This window comes from Procambarus clarkii, chromosome 1, assembly GCF_040958095.1.
Source record: "Procambarus clarkii isolate CNS0578487 chromosome 1, FALCON_Pclarkii_2.0, whole genome shotgun sequence".
NCBI lineage: Eukaryota > Metazoa > Arthropoda > Malacostraca > Decapoda > Cambaridae > Procambarus > Procambarus clarkii.
The window spans coordinates 45,809,835-45,826,816 of NC_091150.1; the positions used below are offsets into that span (position 1 = coordinate 45,809,835).

The 16,982-nt window shown below is 43.5% G+C and overlaps 1 protein-coding gene across 9 annotated transcripts in view; it reads right to left on the minus strand.

Moving 5' to 3' along the window:
• LOC123774768 (ubiquitin specific protease 47) overlaps positions 1-16,982 on the minus strand; it is a 178,678-nt gene that overhangs the window by 161,182 nt on the left and 514 nt on the right. For all 9 annotated transcript variants that reach the window (XM_069305519.1, XM_069305307.1, XM_045769966.2 and 6 more), the window contains exon 2: positions 8,506-8,546. Coding sequence is in view for 5 of the 9 variants with exons in the window: in XM_069305488.1 (XP_069161589.1) it covers positions 8,506-8,523 (18 nt within the window). In the remaining 4 variants the exon portion in view is untranslated. The remainder of the gene's footprint in view (positions 1-8,505; positions 8,547-16,982) is intronic.

Consider the following 16,982-nt stretch of genomic DNA (forward strand, 5'->3'; position numbering starts at 1 on the left):
CAGTTTCCTGTTTTGGATCCTCTGGCTTAGGCTATAGGTTAGGAGAGGAAATTTTCAATTAACGGTTTTCATGACGTTTAGAAACCTTAGAATTTCCTGCCCTCCTAATCTACCAGAGGACCCTTGCTGTTTTTGGAAAAAATAAATCCAACATTTATTTTCAATTATTTTTCATTTTCAAATTACGGCCTTTTTGGCCGTAGCGCATACTAGCGAAAAGCAACGTAATTTGTAAGATAACGGATTGCACGCTAGGCTGTTGAAAGCAGCAGCCGTCATTCCCAGACGCATTCATCAATTTTAAACGTACTGTGTATTAAAAATTGGTTTGTTCTCATATATAAATTGATATTATTACATGTAAAAAAAATCTATGTATAACTAGGCGTAGGTTAGGTTAGGTGTTTAGGTTCTGTTGGCGATTATTTGTATTTGAAGTACGTGGGTGAAGCATTTATTGAATTGTGGTTCGAACAGAAGCCGTGAGCGAAGCATTTGTTTTGGAAGTGTTTGGACATCATCAGTTGTGAGTCCAGAGTAACAGCCCGTCCTCCAAACAAAGACCCAAAAGTGATTCCATGCACCCTCCAACCCACCTGTTTATGAATGAAAAACAGTTTACACACGACTCAAAACTGATTTCGTTCGAACACTTCCGGAACAAGTGCTTCACTGACGACTTTTGTTTGAACCACAACGCTATAAATGCTTCACCAACGTATTACCAATACAAATAATCGCCAACAGAACCTAAACACCTAACCTAACCTGTGTCTAAATATGCTAATATATAATAATTGATATTTGAGAAATTAATATTTTTACTGAACAGCAAGTTAAAACTGATGAATGCGTCTGAGGACGGGTTATGAATAAACCGCTTTTCATTCACAAACAGGGGTTTGGCGGCTGGATTAACGAGCTTGGATCTTTGTATGCGAGAACTGGCTGAGAGATGCTGGGGTTCGTACGTTTCTGGGGCCAGATTCACGGAGCAGTTACGCACGCACTTACGAACCTGTACATCTTTTCTCAATCTTTGGTGGCTTTGTTTACAATTGTTAAACAGTTAATGAGCTCCGAAGCACCAGGAGGCTGTTTATAACAATAACAACAGTTGATTGAGAAGTTTTCATACTTGTAAACTGTTTAACAAATGTAACCAAAGCCGTCAAAGATTGAAGAAAGATGTACACGTTCGTAAATACTTACGTAACTGCTTTGTGAATCCAGATCCTGGTTAGGCTAGGACTTTGTACTTTGAGGTCAGGTCAATAGCCTTAATTTTTGGCCGATTCGGGAAGTAGTCTCCATTTTAATTCACGGCTGTGTAATGGGTCTACTTGCTCCCTCCTCGATTCTCAATAGTTTGCATTTATATGGATTGAAATCAAGTAATTATTTTCCTGATCATCCCTAAAGTTTCTCCATGTCGTAATTAGTAGCTGCCGTGTTCTGCTTCATAAACATTGGCAAACACCACTAGTTCCCATGCATTAATTACAGAAATGTAGAAATGTCACAATAAGTGTTGATATAATTTTGAATTATGGAGTGGGAAATCGTTTATGCAACAATCTGCAACCAAACACCCCCCCCCCCCGGCAGCCAACTCCCTACCACCATGAACCCATGTTGAGTACACAATGTGTCAACTTTGTGAAAGAGAAAACATGCACTCACTTGAACATTATATTGTAGAATGTCCCATATTGACTGACTTTCGCCCTCCTGGGCTGAGGTATGTTGAACTTTGTAAATACTATATGAATACTGGAACACTTGATGATATATAGGACTTACCCAAGATTGACCATGTAATGTATCAATTATACAATGTATGTATGTGATGTAACTATATAACCTGAGCTTGTAAAAGCATCTTAATCACCTTCAGTGGTTAAGTTCTTAATTGCACACTAGTTTCTCTAATCAGCTATCTCACCCTGTCAGAGTAAGAGAGACAAATGTATGTGTGTGTATGTATGTATGTATGTATGTATGTATGTATGTATGTATGTATGTATGTATACTCACCTAGTTGTGTTTGCGGGGGTTGAGCTCTGGCTCTTTGGTCCCGCCTCTCAACCGTCAATCAACAGGTGTACAGGTTCCTGAGCCTACTGGGCTCTATCATATCTACACTTGAAACTGTGTATGGAGTCAGCCTCCACCACATCACTTCCTAATGCATTCCATTTGTCAACCGCTCTGACACTAAAAAAGTTCTTTCTAATATCTCTGTGGCTCATTTGGGCACTCAGTTTCCACCTGTGTCCCCTTGTGCGTGTGCCCCTTGTGTTAAATAGCCTGTCTTTATCTACCCTATCAATTCCATTCAGAATCTTGAATGTGGTGATCATGTATATGTATATGTGTGTATGTGTGTGTGTATAAATTATATGTGGAAGCTGATCAGAATAACATTTCACCTTTGTAAATGCACATTAATGACACTGTAAAAGACACATCGAACACTTTATGTAGCATACATAAATCTGTGTATCTATGTATTTACGTATGTAGCTTAGCCTAGCATTTTAAAAGCACAACAAAGACCTTCTGTGGTTGATTGTTCAATAAATCCCTGAACTATGTTTCACAAATCTCTCACCCTGTCCTTAGAGGACAGAAGAAAATGTATATATGCTGGTTAGTATTGTAAATGTGTGGCCACGTCTGTGGTAGAAAATAATAAATAATAGAAAAAACATGACCCCCCCCCCTCCCTCCCTGCAAACACCCCCCAACCTCTCCCTGCCACCCAACGCTCTCCACATCCCTAAAATGGCTTTTATTCGCCTTTACCCAGGTAGCAGTATAAACAGTGAAGAATAACAGACCCGTCTCTCCCCTTCCGCTACCGTGTGGACGCGTCGGATGGGCTCAGTCTTGTGAGCGAGGGAGGGGTATGGGGGAGAGAGAAATTAATGTACCCCAAATGTAAAGCAATTTTGCGGCAGCATTCTTGAGATATTGATCAAACAGCATAATTATATCTGTGCATATCCGGCCCTTGCGCTTGAAAGGAATCCCGCTTGGATATTCTTAAGGCAGTTTGGAAACGAAAGGCGAAGAAAGCCGTACTATATTTATAGAAACATCTAGATCCATAATTTACACCCACCAACACACCAAATTCCGTACGTAAACAAAAAGTTGGCTATGGTGGGGTTGGCAGGGAAGGTGGTGTGCAGGGTCGCCCTCAACACGCGCCTCTTAACAACCCTAGCACACATCACACTAACCAGCCCCAACACTTACTTATTGCATCACACACCGCAGAAATACAAGGGAATAACAAAGGCAAGGGGGGAGGGGTAAGATGACGATGATAGGTGATATTGAATCGGTTCGTTAAGAGTAAATGAATTGCGCGCACACACACACACAAAGGACAATGTATAATAATATATTCATGTGGAAATTACAGCATGATAATTGTAAATAGTGACCTTTAACCGGAAACACAAGTCATACAGTGAGACTTGTGCAGTATCACCCCCACCCAACACTGCCAGAGCCAACAACTGTTCCCAGAGTAAAGGGGAGCCCTTACGAGTTCTCTCAGTGTATTTCTAGAATAACGGTTATGACAATACCCAAGTAATATGAAAGTTAAACTCATCAAAATCTAACAAGCTTTACATTTTGGTTCAATTAACCATCAAACCTAAATTGCCTGAAATATACAGTGTACGTATGAAAATCTGTCTAGGTTAGGTTAGTGTGGCGGGAACGCGCAGACAAGCAAATATCCACAATGCACCGCTACAACCTCAGGTATGCAGGCAGATACCAACAACACCGGTTAACTTCAGAAATATACACCGACACTGTATTCATACAACTTTAGTATGAGGAAATTACCCTACGTCCAATAATTTTTTGTAACAAATTGCTACCAGATGTTGATACACATAATGGCGCGACACTGGTGGAGAAAAAGCATTGAAATATTTATCCTCCGTAATACATAAATATTAAATAATGGGTTATCAGAGTCCGCCACCCCGCCAGAGTCCTCCACCCCCGCCAGTCCTCCACCCCCGCCAGAGTCCGCCACCCCGCCAGAGTCCGCCACCCCCGCCAGAGTCCTCCACCCCCGCCAGAGTCCTCCACCCCCGCCAGAGTCCGCCACCCCGCCAGAGTCCTGCCACCCCGCCAGAGTCCTCCACCCCCGCCAGAGTCCGCCACCCCGCCAGAGTCCGCCACCCCGCCAGAGTCCGCCACCCCGCCAGAGTCCTCCACCCCCGCCAGAGTACGCCACCCCGCCAGAGTCCTCCACCCCCGCCAGAGTCCGCCACCCCGCCAGAGTCCTCCACCCCCGCCAGAGTCCGCCACCCCGCCAGAGTCCTCCACCCCCGCCAGAGTCCGCCACCCCGCCAGAGTCCGCCACCCCGCCAGAGTCCTCCACCCCCGCCAGAGTCCGCCACCCCGCCAGAGTCCTCCACCCCCGCCACCCCGCCAGAGTCCGCCACCCCCGCCAGAGTCCGCCACCCCGCCACAGTCCTCCACCCCCGCCAGAGTCCGCCACCCCGCCACAGTCCTCCACCCCCGCCAGAGTCCGCCACCCCCGCCAGAGTCCGCCACCCCGCCACCGTCCTCCACCCCCGCCAGAGGGTGCCACCCCCGCCAGAGGGGTGCCACCCCCGCCAGAGGGTGCCACCCCCGCCAGAGGGTGCCACCCCCGCCAGAGGGTGCCACCCCCGCCAGAGTCCGCCACCCCCACCAGAGGGTGCCACCCCCGCCAGAGGGTGCCACCCCCGCCAGAGGGTGCCACCCCGCCAGAGGGTGCCACTCCGCCAGAGGGTGCCACCCCGCCAGAGGGTGCCACCCCCGCCAGAGGGTGCCACCCCGCCAGAGGGTGCCACCCCCGCCAGAGGGTGCCACCCCCGCCAGAGGGTGCCACCCCCGCCAGAGGGTGCCACCCCCGCCAGAGGGTGCCACCCCCGCCAGAGGGTGCCACCCCCGCCAGAGGGTGCCACCCCCGTCAGAGGGTGCCACCCCGCCAGAGGGTGCCAACCCATCACATACTGTTAACAAGCGCAGGTATTTGGGAGGACAAGAGCAACATCACAGGAGTGCGTGAAGGGCAGGCTCCAGTACAAGGTGTGCACGTCCGTTGGCTGTGGTGTTTCGCGCCACCACAAGGTCCCGGCCAGCCTGCTAGTCATCCACCAAGGTTGCTTGCTGGCTTTCGGGGGGGGGGGGGGTGTTACGCAAGTACACATAACACCCCAGTCTGCACACGGGGTGTTATGTGCACTTGCGTAATAGGTGCTATGTGCACTTGCGTAAGAAATATTTTTTTTATTTTAGTGGAAACTGCTTTTGAGAGAGTAAGAAATACTAGATGGTGTGCATACTTGCATCAGTGATCAACACTGCTACTACGCTTGACAGTCCCCATCATAGATGGGTGAAGGTTTGTTACTAGCTTCAATACATCTGCTAAATTAGTCACATATACTACTCCATTTGCTAACAAACCACCATAATACTGTTCTTAAACATAATGTATAATTAAAATTTTTGTAACTGCAACATTCTAAATATCCAACTTTTTCACGACGCCTCAAAACAGTGAACGCGACTGAACTTTCAATACCGTTATGCGAATACTGTACTGTACTGTAGAGGTGTGGAATTTTGATCGTCCATCCGATCACGTTAACAGCCTCAGATTTTTATACCACAGTCTAAAGGCAATGTGTATTATTTTGGGGGCACAGTTAGAAAGCTATAGTCGATTTGTTCAGATCTGTAACATGTTTATGGGCAGCACAAAACGTCCACGAGACTGCAACACAATGGTTGCCAGAATCAGGTTGGGTTACCGTTAGGTGGGTAGCCACCTGCCATCTGTAGCAGGTGGCTACAGGTGACGGATCTCCCAATCCTGAGCACTTCAGTTGCAAACTCTGTGAGCAGGAACTGGGGCTTGATCTCCCACAAATATTTCACCGAATGCCAAGTTATCAGACCATTCAGACCCATTGGCATCAGGTACCTGGAGTTCTGCAATTACTTTATTCACTCATGTTTTTGAGGATATCCTTATAATGCACCTAAAATTTGCCAGTGCAGGCTACTGAACTGAACATGTGGCCCTGTATGACTAACCATCCTGCGAGATGGGGACGTTTAGTATCACTGCTGCCTTATTCACCCTTGTGTTGATGATGCAACCAGAGTATGCCAGTGCAGACTTCTTATCACATGCACTTATGACTAACCATCCTGTGTGATGGGGATTTTTAGCATCACGTAGCTAGTTTTTTGACACGCTGTACTCCCCTTCATATAGTCTTGGGTAGCTGCACCATTGCACATGTAGCTAAATGTGTTAAAAAAGTGTGGGACTGGAACAGGGAACTATTGTCACTGTGAGACTGGAACATAGAGCTATTGGTATTGTGGAACTGGAACGGAGCTATTATCAATGCGGAACCGGAACCAAGAGAGCTATTGCCAGTGCGGAACGGGACCGGGTTGAGAAAGGAGGGCAGATGCACGCTTGCGTGTCACGTATCCCAAATTCCTTATGGCCCGGGTCATAACACACCCAGCCAACCCATCCCAGAAATAGGACACCACAAGAAATAAAACAATAAGGGGGAAGACGACGTATCTTGCAACTCCTCCACAACACGTGTTTCTCCGTGGCGTTTACGCCGGCACGAGAGAAAGTGCACGTTGTTAGCGGCCCGCCCTGCCCTCCATCCCCCTGAATGGCTCGCCCTTGTACTATAAATAAACAGAGGAGGAACTAACGTAATCTCCGTCCTACTGCTACCTAGACATCCCCCCCTCCACGCCCCCTCAGTCTTCGCCATGCTGACACACTTAAAATACATACTCTCCCCAACTATCATTTGAATAGTTTATTTAGTAAACACACATACCCATCCTATGGGTGAAGAAAAATAGTCACAGAACGGGGGTCAGAAAAGGAACCCCAATGTGCTTTAAGCTTGGTAATTTCATTGCAAAATACGTTTCTAGGTTAAAGTTCGTTTCCAGGTTGAACCTCAACGTTATATGGGATGGCGTCAGTGTTCAATTGTTACCAGCCATTACGAACCATTATAACTATCATGCCTAGCAGCAATATTTTGAGCGGATAAAGAAGGAAAGTATTAGGGGGGGGGTAAAGGAAGAAAAGTATTAGGGGGGTGAAGGAAGGAAAGTATTAGGGGGGGGGGGTGAAGGAAGGAAAGTATTAGGGGGGGGGTGAAGGAAGGAAAGTATTAGGGGGGGGTGAAGGAAGGAAAGTATTAGGGGGGGGGTGAAGGAAGGAAAGTATTAGGGGGTGAAGGAAGGAAAGTATTAGGGGGTGAAGGAAGGAAGATAGGTATAAGGGGGGGGGTGTTGTTGACGTCGCAGCTTTCGTCTGGATATAGCATGATCATCGCGCTCCCACATCACAATCACTATTCCTCTCCATGAATTCGTAACGCTTATACAGTATACTTAAAGCTACGACAATTTATTTATATAATATATTTCTGTCTTGTCGATATCTATTCAACTAGGAAACAAGATACCTGTTCTGGCGGCCAAGAGGAAATAGTGAAGCAGCCTACCATACATCGTGACAGGGAACATTACAGTACATCAGCCGTGAATACACGACAAGCCTGATAACCCATGCGCCAGCTTCCTCATTATAATTGGCCGGGGTTCAAGGCTCTACGAGGCAGAGACAGACAGTCTGGCACATACGTTAACATTTCCAGTGGAAAACCTATTTAGGGCAACAAAATTGGCATTAGAATTTAGATACTGTATATTCGATGTATTTTTCGCCATATTTTTGTTGATCCTATATCAACAAATATAGTGAGGTGGGTGTGAATATCAGGAAATTAATGAGACAGACATCGTACTACAGTTTTTTGTACGTCGAGGACAAATTTGCATGGCAAATGTAAAATTGTGTAAACCTATTGTTCATCCACAAAATAAGGCAAGATGAATACTAAATAAATGTATAAAATGCCATGAATAATTTTCACCGTATCTACATATTCTTCACTTATCACCAACCTGCTAATCCCAAAAGCTGCCTGGCTGTAATTACTTCACCGATAATACATGCAGCAGAATATACCACATAACTTTAAGCTTAGCCTATAACTACACAGCCATTTTATGTTAACGCGATCGTTAGGGTTGCTGATATAATGTCTATGATGAGACAATGCCGTATTTCTCGTTATAACATCAATAAAGTCTTACCTGTATAACATTAGTGGTTATTTTGATTAGAAGTAAGGATTGTAACATCCAAGTAAACATACTACACCCAACTACAGTATTATGATATTGCATAGTATGCAACACACACCATAGCAGGTGCACATCATTGACTTCCTTATGCCTTTCCTTGCAAAATCTACACAATTATAGCACCCACAGGTATATTCAGAAAAAGTACAGGTGAAAACGCAGCCATGCATTGTAAAGCAAAAAAAAAAAAAAAATGCCGTGAGTACTCACTTCTGCCTGGGAGGGCATTAGCCAGGAATATGTTCAGGTCTCTGTAGGAGAGAAAAAATGCAGTAAGTACTTACATAGTAGATCATATCTTCTTTGCCATCAAACACAGTTTGACTGACATAATATAGGCAATATAACAACAACTGTTCCTCAACTTACTGTCATCGTGCACCACAAATTACAAATGCAAATTTACAAGCAGAAAGTGAGAATTATATGACTGGGATTACATTACCTCCAACCCCCCCCCCCCCCCCCCCCCCCTCCACACATATCTAGGAGTTTATATCATGCCAAACCCGTCTCCTGAAGCCCACGTCAAAAGAATATCATCAACGGTGTATGCAAGGTTGGCTAACATCAGAACTGCCTTTAGAAACTTGTGTAAGGAATCATTCAGAACCTTGTATATTACATATGTAAGATCAATCCTGGAGTATGCAGCTCCAGCATGGAGTCACGTGTAACTTGTGTAAGGAACCTTGTCACGCACAAATGGAAGCTGGAGAAAGTTCCAAAGTATGCCACTCGACTAATCCAAGAACTAAGAATGATGAATTACGAGGAAAAGCTGCATGAATTGCACCTCAGGTCACTAGAAGACAAAAGGGCTCGGAGACCTGATCATCACATACAAAATGTTCAGGGGCAATGACGGGAGATAAAGGCAGAATGTTTAACATGGGATACTCACACAAGAGGACCCCCAAGTGAAAACTGAACACCCAAAACACAGAGACATTAAAGCCTATGCTACACTTTCCAATTTCAGAATTGCTTTTAAATACTGTACACGGTTGGTGAAATACAGTGGGGGCCTCGATTAACGAATTTAATCCATTCCAGCACCGAGCTCATCATGTGAAATGCTCGTCTTGCAAAACAAAAACAACACTGTTGTCAGAGGTGTCCGAGAACCAGCGGGAACGCTAGGAAGCACCATGTGGTTTGCTCGTTAATCGAGACAAATTTTCTGCGAGTGGCTCACTCATTAATCGAAATACTCGTAACTGGAGTCGCTCATCACTCGAGGTTCCACTGTGCTAAAAAATTTGTTCACGACCTTTGGTAAACCAAAGCTGGGATATGCAGCAGTTGTATGGTGCCCATATCTTAAGAAGCACATCAACAAACTGGAAAAGGTGCAAAGACATGCAACTAAATGCTCCTGGAACTAAAGGACAAGAGCTACAAGGAGAGGTTAGAGGCATTAAATATGCAAAAATTAGAATACTGTACATATAAGAAAAAGAGGCAATATGATCACTACGCATAAAATAGTAATGGGGGATCAATAAAATTGATAGGAAAGAATTCCCGAGACCTGGAACTTCAAGAACAAAAGGTTTAAACCAAGTAAACAAAGCTGTCGAAGAAGTATAAGAAAATTCACTCTTGCAAACGGAGTAGCAGACTGTTGGAACAAATTAAGTGAGAAGGTGGCGAGTAATTTCAGTAACCGTCAGTAATTTCAAAGCGTTATATGACAGAATACTGGGAAGACGCTACACTGCGAGCGTAGCTCTCATCCTGTAACTACACGTAAGTAATTACACACAAACTATACTTCAGCATTTAATATATTTTTTATCACAAATGTTTCAAATATAATTTTGCTTAACTTTAGAACAAGATTTATGGTTCATGCTATCCTGTTTAATCCATTTATATAAATGCATTAAAGATATTTATACTCTACTACAGAATGCTGAAGACTGTGATGACTAATAGACAATAAATTATGCTGGTTCCAAGACGCATCTCTTCTACCCTCCACTCTTGTAACGAAGCTTCCATGGGCTACATCACTTACTTTCCTCCACATACAAACACACTATCAGTTTGAGCCACTTGCACAACAGCAGCATATTTTACCAATTTGAGTTTTGAATGTCTTCTTGAAACAAACACAATACTGCACCATATTTCAATTTAGTTATGAGCCAGGGAGCTAAATGATAAATACAATTACAAAAAATAACATTTTAATTTTTGCAGGTAAAGTAATTGTGGCACACACCACATGTATTGAAAGGACTGGGGGAGGGGGGGGGGGGTTTCCCCACAGAATAAAATGCATATAAGAATATTTCCTCAATAATGCACTGAAAATGAATTATAAGCTTGATGAGTACAGGTAGAAAAAGTAGTAGTGTATTCTTCAAAAATCAAGTTTGTTTTTACTTGGTTAACAAAAAGTTAGCATTCTCAGATACCTGGCTGATGCCAACAATGCCTCTGCCAGCTATCACTGGTGTCACTGTAGCTCTTGCTTGCCAATGCTTAACAATTCTCAGTACAGTATCAAGCAATGTGGGTTAATGTCATAGTAAATTTAATTACCGTCTAGTAAACCTACTGGTATTACTATATATTGGGCCTGTAGACCCAATGTATATGAATAATAATAATGCATCATTATGAATAATGAAGCATTATTCTTATATATTCAAATATATGAATAATGATGCAGGCAGACATGCAGGTGTACATTTGTACACCCAAACACAATTAGTAGGATGGATCAGGCGAGTTGTCTTAAGCAGTCATACTTTATTAGTACTGTACTGTATGCTCTTGGTAGTATCAGTACTGTACTGTATGTTTCCCAGTAATCTCTTATCGTTTGATTAAAGGAATTTTCCCAAGTGATGACCCATGTCATGACTTCTCGGACTCTGCTTGTGGTCATAATAGCTCGAGATGGTATTCACGCTAATAACAATTTTATGATAAACCAGTACAATTGGCATCACATAAAACTAGAGCTTCTGCACTTAAAGAACATTCCAAGTTACCATAATAATAGAAATGCACCTCTGAAGCCTGTACAAGTAATGTGAGCCAAGTTACACATTGTTGACCTGTTAGCCTTTCACAAGTGTGGTAATTACTACTCTACTATAATTTAGTACCCATTCGTCTATCCATTACAAGGATCAAAAGCCAATATATTAAGTCAACAATATTAACCACTTTAGAAACAGAGGCATATTTTTTAAGTGATTAAAAAATCCCTGTGCATGCAACTGGGGACAGATTACACATCACCACCTGACCTTTAAGCAGAAGTTCCATAACAGGTAACAGAAGTGATTACCTGTCATTAACCTTCATTACAGCTGCACCTTTAAAACTACTGTACCAGGAACAGCCTCATATCCTCTTGCCTGCATATGCAAAATCCATTAACAGTATTAATCACAACTGGCATACTGTACATCACTGATTATGATGCCGACTTTAGTTAATGATGTAGTAAAACTGGCACAATGAGCAAGTAAATGGCTATTTTCAGCATTTCGTTTCTTGTTTCTGATTTGTGTTATGTAATTTCTAATCTATGGCTGCAAAACATAGGAAAATAGATCTGTAATCAAGCTATTGTTATCAGGGTATATGGCTTAGTTTTTAGCTTTTTCAAATCCAATGCATCTTTCCAGACTACATCAAACAATAATTAAATATACCAAAGGGGTTAAATATACCATAGATTGAAGATAAAAGAAAAAGAGGCAATATGATAATTACATACAAATTAGTAACAGGAATCGACAAAATTGAAAGAATTCTTGAAACCTGCAACTTCACAAAGAAGAGGTCATAGACTCAAGCTAAGGAAATCCAAAAAACATTAGAAAGTTCTCTTTTGCAGAATAGTAGAAACTTGGAACAAGTGAGGTGGCAGCGGATGCCAAAACCATCAGTATTTTCAGTCATATGATACTGCAGTACTGGGAAGACGGGACACCACGAGCATAGCTCTCATCTTGTAACTACACTTAGGTAATTACTTATATAATTACAATGTTGGGTGTACATAATAATAGTATGTTACCTCAAACACTCAGTCCATTTGATGTGGAAGTGTTTATTAAGTAATTCAATTTCCTGGAGGCATATACTGTACCAGGTAACTACATTTTTAAAGTAGTTCTGTACTACACTACCCAAGAAAAAACAATTGCTAAGAAAGTATGGGGTGCACAAAAAACTAGCCACATCCAGCCGCAACTAAAAAGGGGTAGTTATTCAAACAATTCAAAATACAGTGGTGTGAAAATAATTAAACAAATAATTAACATCATGTGTTACAGGACTGTAGAAAATTCATTTTACTATAGAGAGAAGCACAAACACATTCTAACTGGACTAGTCTTACAAACTTGCAAATTAGCCTAGGGATTATAAATATCAGTCACCACCTCTTATCATGTATCCTGTACTGTACCAGCGTATACTGCCGCTGTACTGTACCAGTGTATACTGCCGCTGTACTGTACCAGTGTATACTGCCGCTGTACTGTACCAGTGTATACTGCCGCTGTACTGTACCAGCGTATACTGCCACTGTACTGTACCAGTGTATACTGCCGCCGTACTGTACCAGTGCATAATGCCGCTGCACTGTACCAGCGTATACTGCCGCTGTACTGTACCAGCGTATACTGCCGCTGTACTGTACCAGTGTATACTGCCGCCGTACTGTACCAGTGCATACTGCCGCCGTACTGTACCAGTGCATACTGCCGCCGTACTGTACCAGTGTATACTGCCGCTGTACTTTACCAGTGCATACTGCCGCCGTACTGTACCAGTATATACTACCGCTGTACTGTACCAGCGTATACTGCCGCTGTACTGTACCAGTGTATACTGCCGCCGTACTGTACCAGTGCATACTGCCGCTGCACTGTACCAGCGTATACTGCCGCTGTACTATACCAGTGTATACTGCCGCCGTACTGTACCAGTGCATACTGCCGCCGTACTGTACCAGTGTATACTGCCGCCGTACTGTACCAGTGTATACTGCCGCTGCACTGTACCAGTGTATACTGCCGCTGTACTGTACCAGTGCATACTGCCGCTGTACTGTACCAGTGCATACTGCCGCCGTATTGTACCAGTGTATACTGCTGCTGTACTGTACCAGTGCATACTGCTGCTGTACTGTACCAGTGTATACTGCCGCCGTACTGTACCAGTGCATACTGCCGCCGTACTGTACCAGTGCATACTGCCGCCGTACTGTACCAGTGCATACTGCCGCCGTACTGTACCAGTGTATACTGCCGCTGTACTGTACCAGTGTATACTGCCGCTGTACTGTACCAGTGTATACTGCCGCTGTACTGTACCAGTGCATACTGCCACTGTACTGTACCAGTGCATACTGCCACTGTACTGTACCAGTGTATATTGCCACTGTACTGTACCAGTGCATACTGCCACTGTACTGTACCAGTGCATACTGCCACTGTACTGTACCAGTGTATACTGCCACTGTACTGTACCAGTGCATACTGCCACTGTACTGTACCAGTGCATACTGCCACTGTACTGTACCAGTGTATACTGCCACTGTACTGTAGAGTGCACTTTTGCTCCAGTGAAAGATGAGATCAGCCTAAAGGATTCCAATCTGGTTAATGTCTGATAAAAGAGTTGTTAAGTGTATGGATATTTTAGAAGTTCATACTAGACAGTAATCAATAAATATTTTACTATACTTTTTATATTACAAATTTAATTTCAACATCTGATTCTTATATCAAAACAACATACAGTACAGTATGTGCAAAAAACACAATGACAGTGGCAAAACAATTCCACAAAATACCAAGATCATATGTAAAAGAAGGATATGAAGGCAATCATTCAGCTCAAACAGAAATCCACCATACACTATTTTGCCCAAAACACTATGCGTACTAGTGGCTTTAGGTATTGTATGTACTACTTCTCTCTATAAATCAAACAGAATGTTTGTACTGTAACTCTGCAACTATGTATGTACTTTTCCTAAATAAATTATTATTATTATTATATAACTTTTATACAGGAAAATCTGTTTTCTGCAAATAAATGGTATTCTTAATAATTTCCTGCTACTGTACTATTGAGGAATTCTTATACAGTGGTACCTCCATTATCGAATTCAATCCGTTCCCAGAGACGGTTCGAAAACCAAAATGAATTTTCCCATAAGAAATAATGTACACTGTAAATTGAATTGGTTCCACATCCCAAAAATATTAACTTAAAAATACATTTTAAACATACTACTACTAATATTTTGTACTACAGTATGTACAAGTATATCTTACCATTATTGAGGACTATTGTTGGTGTATGGAAGACAGTGAGGAAGGGGGGATAAGAGAGGTGTTAGTGTTTGGAAGGGGGAGTCCCCTTCCATTATAACAGCAGTGATGACATTTCTGGGGGTACTCTCTCTCTCTCTCTCTCTCACATTTTGCAGGCATACCATTAGGACCTGGTTGTGGCTCACTGCCTACTTGTCTTACTAAGAATCTGTCTATATACACTTGTTTTTCCCTACATTTTAAGCACATTATCTCGCTACGAATGATCTCGTTTTTCCTCTATCGTCATCGTCACAATTATTTTCTTAGGTTGAACTTCACCACTGACTTTCTTGGAACCCATGGCATCATATACAAGAAGAACTTTTATGTTCAGAAACCCAGAAAGCACAAAAACAATTAATTCCTCATAAAGAATTCAAGCGCCGTCATCACTAGGTGGGAGAAACTGGTAAACTGAAGCACGCCACGTACTCGGTCGGCCCATACTTGTATCAGTAAGCTTGAGCACAGAGGCAAACCTTGAGTACCGTGTCAAATTTTATGAAGAACTTGAGCTCGAGAAAAATTAAAAAACAGGGACATTCAAAAACCTAGGTTCCGCTGTACTGGTAATAATGATACTACTGGGTACCTGTTAAAAGTTTTTTTAAGATTCACAAAGTCATGCTTTGTGGAGGAAACAATATCACTATGTCCAGCCTGCATACTGTATTTCGAAACCAAAACCCCTAGTGCTGCAGGCACATGTTGAAACATATGGCATGACTGAAAGACATAGAATTATTTTACTGGAGTTAACCCTCATTCTATAATGCTGTATGCAAAGAGTTATAAATACAGTACTATAAAAAATTACAATTTTCCCAAAATTCCTATATTCCAAGTTAATTTTGCATAAAACATGATTTACAGTGTTAAAATGATGTACATAGTGCAGTATGTATATAAGTTTATATTTTTAGCACACAAATGTAGTGTGCAGTGTACGCAGGAGGGTCAGTTTTTGTGAATTAATTCTGATTTGATAAGCAACACAGGCCAACCAATGAGGTCACTTTGGCCTTTTACTATAGCAATATTATAATGCAATTTAGTGTGCCTCTTATTTTGACAAAAGCATGGCTTACATACAGTATTGCATATACGATTATGTTCGGGGGAAAGTACCCAGTCTGGAAACATTTGGTGGTTATTTTAACCATCACTGTAAATACACAATTATTATATAACAAATGAAACTGAAGCACTCATCACCCAAATGACAAAGTCATCACCAGCCTGACTCAGCCATATCTATCATCACCCTGACAAAATTAGTGCCATCACCAGCCTGACAGAACAAGTGCCATCACCAGCCTGACAGAACCAGTGCCATCACCAGCCTGACAGAACCAGTGCCATCACCAGCCTGACAGAACCAGTGCCATCACCAGCCTGACAGAACCAGTGCCATCACCAGCCTGACAGAACCAGTGCCATCACCAGCCTGACAGAACCAGTGCCACCATCAGCCTGACAGAACCAGTCCCATCACCAGCCTGACAGAACCAGTGCCACCACCAGCCTGACAGAACCAGTGCCACCACCAGCCTGACAGAACCAGTGCCACCACCAGCCTGACAGAATCAGTGCCACCACCAGCCTGACAGAACCAGTGCCACCACCAGCCTGACAGAACCAGTGCCATCACCAGCCTGACAGAATCAGTGCCATCACCAGCCTGACAGAACCAGTGCCATCACCAGCCTGACAGAACCAGTGCCATCACCAGCCTGACAGAACCAGTGCCATCACCAGCCTGACAGAACCAGTGCCATCACCAGCCTGACAGAACCAGTGCCATCACCAGCCTGACAGAACCAGTGCCATCACCAGCCTGACAGAACCAGTGCCATCACCAGCCTGACAGAACCAGTGCCACCACCAGCCTGACAGAACCAGTGCCACCACCAGCCTGACAGAACCAGTGCCACCACCAGCCTGACAGAACCAGTGCCACCACCAGCCTGACAGAACCAGTGCCACCACCAGCCTGACAGAACCAGTGCCACCACCAGCCTGACAGAACCAGTGCCACCATCAGCCTGACAGAACCAGTCCCATCACCAGCCTGACAGAACCAGTGCCATCACCAGCCTGATAGAACCAGTGCCATCACCAGCCTGACAGAACCAGTGCCATCACGAGACTGACAGAACAAGTGCCACCATCAGTCTGATAGAACCTGAGGGCGCCACTAATTTATTCCCTTACTTAAAGTTTCCACAGCGTAGCGAGCCCAGACAGCCCCTCTAACAATATCCATTTGATCTTAGGCCTCAAGTAGGCCAGGTAGGCCTCGGGTAGGCCAGATACGCCTCGAGT